Here is a 3,276-nt window from a genome sequence, read left to right on the forward strand (position 1 = left end):
TTATAAGTACAGTTTTGGTAGGGAAAAAACAACACAATAAAATTTTTAATGATAATAAGGCATCTTTGCGGGAGGGGCAGTATCGCTGTAAATGACGACTAACGGATACGCGATTATTGCTAGTTGAAAACTACTCCAATTCCCGTCTCGATGCTTGAGAAAGCAGAGAGCAATTTTTGTAGCCTTTCTTTATAAAGGCAAACAAACAAAAAATATAACATATTTAACAATAAATAAATTATCAATATTTTTTGCATCACAAAAATAAAATATATATAAAAATATATATATATATATATATATATATATGTATATATATTTTTTTATATTTATATAATGATTTCTTTTTTTTTTTTTTTTTTTTTTTAATTTTTTTTACTTTTTAGGATATAGGGAAAAGAATAATGAAAAAATAAAAGTATATATTTTAAATGTATATGTTATTATTATATATTATATAAAATATAAATATAATATATATCTAATATTTCTTCTAATGAATAAATAATATATATATATTTTTAACATTCTTCATAAATATAAAAAAATATATATATATGTATAATATAAATAAATATTTAAATATCTCGTAATATTCTTTTTTTTTTTTTTTTTTAAATAATAATTAAATATAAATTACATTGAAAATAAAAGTTCTACTTTATTTCACTTTAAAATGGATACTGAACAATTTCAAGGTATAATATAATATAATATAATAATATTATATATATATATATATGTAATAGTCTCTTAAAATGATTTATTATGTAATAAGAATACATATGTTTAAAAAGGTCATCTCCTCTGTCGCATTTTATTTTATTTATTATTTTATATAATTGATAAAATAAAAGTAAAAAGAATAAAAGAAAGGAATATATTATTCGTACTAATAAGATAAATGATATGGGTTCCTTCGGAAAAATATAACCATAATATATATAATATATAAATATATAATATATATATATATTACTTATTCTTTATATATATTTGTTGCCATAACTTGCAGTTGTTCTAGCATGAATATTTTTTCTTAAGTCATATAAAAAAAAATTTTATTTTTCTTATCATTTTTCGTTACACCTCTTTAAATGTTCTAAAAAAAAAAAAATATATATATATATATATATATACTTTTCTTTTTTTTTTTTTATGCTTCCCCTTTTGTATTGTAAAATTTGAATGAACATGGTAATTATTTATTACTTTAATGAATAGGAAAAAAAATTAAAGATATATATATATATATATATAAAATAAATATATGTTATTTTAATTTTTAATATATAGTATTTAAAGAAATTTTGTATATATTTATATATTAAAATTGTATTTGTCGTTCCACATATATTATATATATTTAAACTGGGTTTATTTAATTTATATAATTAAGAAAAAAAAAATGAGCTTTGAAATTACGGAAGAGTATTATGTTCCTCCTGAGGTTTTATTTAACGCTTTTACCGATGCTTATACATTAACACGACTATCCAGGGGATCTTTAGCTGAAGTGGTTAAAATATTAAATAAATAAATAAATAAATATATATATATATATATATATATATATATATATATAATAATTTTATTAATAATATTATGTCAAAGTGGAAGAAAAGAAATCTATATTATAAAATAATATGTATAATGTTTTATTCAAATTAAGTGTTAACATAATTATATAATATATATAAATATATATATATATATATATATATATATTTATTCATTCATTCATATATTTCTACATTTTGTTCTTGTATGTGCTAGGATTTAAAAGTTGGAGGAAAGTTCAGCCTTTTTTCTGGGAGTATATTAGGAGAATTTACCGAAATAACAAAGCCACACAAAATAGTGGAGAAATGGAAATTTAGAGACTGGAATGAATATGACTACAGTACAGTAACAGTGGAATTTATAAGTGTAAAAGAAAATCACACAAAGTTAAAGCTCACACATAATAATATACCAGCAAGCAACAAATATAACGAAGGTACATAAAAAATTAAAAGAAGCACGAAAGGAATCACTAAAGGATTCATATAATATATATATATATATATATATATATATATGTATCCATTGGAACAGTAGAAGATATATATTTTTACAAATTGAACATATCACAATTTATAAATTTTTTTTTTTTTTTTTTTTTTTTTTGATATTTTAGGTGGTGTTTTGGAAAGGTGCAAAAACGGATGGACACAAAACTTTTTACATAATATAGAAGTTATATTAGGATATCCAAAAAAGAAATAAAAAAAAAAAAAAAAAAAACGAAAAACATAAAAGATGAAGACATCGTGAGGTTTATAAGGAAATGATATATGAAAAAAAATATATATATATATATATATAACAATATGTACAAATATATTATTTTTATTATAATTTTTTTTTGGGATTTTTTTTCTAATATAAATTCAACTTTTTTATTAATTAAACTTTTTGTAGCTAAGCAAAGAATATTTAAACCCTTATATGTTTTTATAAACCAAAATATATTAGAAGGTTGAAATAAATATATTTCATTTTAACTATATATATATATATATATATATATATATAGTCATAATAAAAGGTATGGTATTATTTATAAATATTTCATATGACACAATATTTGCATATACATACATATATATATATATATATATATATATATATATATATTTATTTATTTATTTTATATACGTATAATCTTTTCCTATTTAAAAAAAATAAAAAATAAAGCCTTCATTATATTTTATAATTATATGATTAATCTTTGCCTTTATTTATTTATCTATCCATGAATAATTATTTTTTTTTTTTTTTTTTTTTTTTTTTTTTTCCAAAATTAATTAAAAACAAATGAGATAAATGAAGAGATCCATAATAATAAAAATTTGTATATTAAATACAATTTAAATATTTTGTAAAAACAAAATAAATACTTTAAAGCCCCCCCTCTTTCTTCTTCTTCTTCTTCTTCATCTTCTTCATCTTCATCTTCATCTTCTTCATTTTTCTTGTAATACATATATAAATATATGTATATATATAAAATAAAAAAATACTTATATAAAGTACTAATATATATAAGCATATGTTAAATTGCTTCCCATTTGTAAGAATAAATATATAAATCTTAGTTTTATGTTAGGATAAATTTGTGAATTTTTTTTTTTTTTTTTTCTATTATTAAGGGGGGGGGGAACAGAAAAATCAAAAAGAAAAATAAAATAAAAAAATAAATAAATATATATATATATATATATATATGTATAT

At 17.8% G+C, this 3,276-nt stretch overlaps 1 protein-coding gene and 1 non-coding gene across 2 annotated transcripts; both read left to right on the top strand.

Moving 5' to 3' along the window:
• The first annotated feature begins 60 nt into the window (after positions 1-60).
• Positions 61-179, top strand: PRSY57_0307700. The gene has a single exon (XR_002204045.1). It is a non-coding gene; the product is annotated as a U4 spliceosomal RNA (small nuclear RNA).
• A 1,229-nt stretch (positions 180-1,408) lies between these two features.
• On the top strand, positions 1,409-2,268 carry PRSY57_0307800 (activator of Hsp90 ATPase, putative; the record flags this gene model as incomplete). The annotated part of the gene is made up of 3 exons (XM_012905705.2): positions 1,409-1,519; positions 1,777-1,999; positions 2,180-2,268. 3 exons carry the CDS (start codon positions 1,409-1,411, stop codon positions 2,266-2,268), a joined length of 423 nt encoding a protein of 140 aa, XP_012761159.1.
• Positions 2,269-3,276: the final 1,008 nt, after the last annotated feature.

This window comes from Plasmodium reichenowi, chromosome 3 (assembly GCF_001601855.1).
Source record: "Plasmodium reichenowi strain SY57 chromosome 3, whole genome shotgun sequence".
NCBI classification, from domain to species: domain Eukaryota; phylum Apicomplexa; class Aconoidasida; order Haemosporida; family Plasmodiidae; genus Plasmodium; species Plasmodium reichenowi.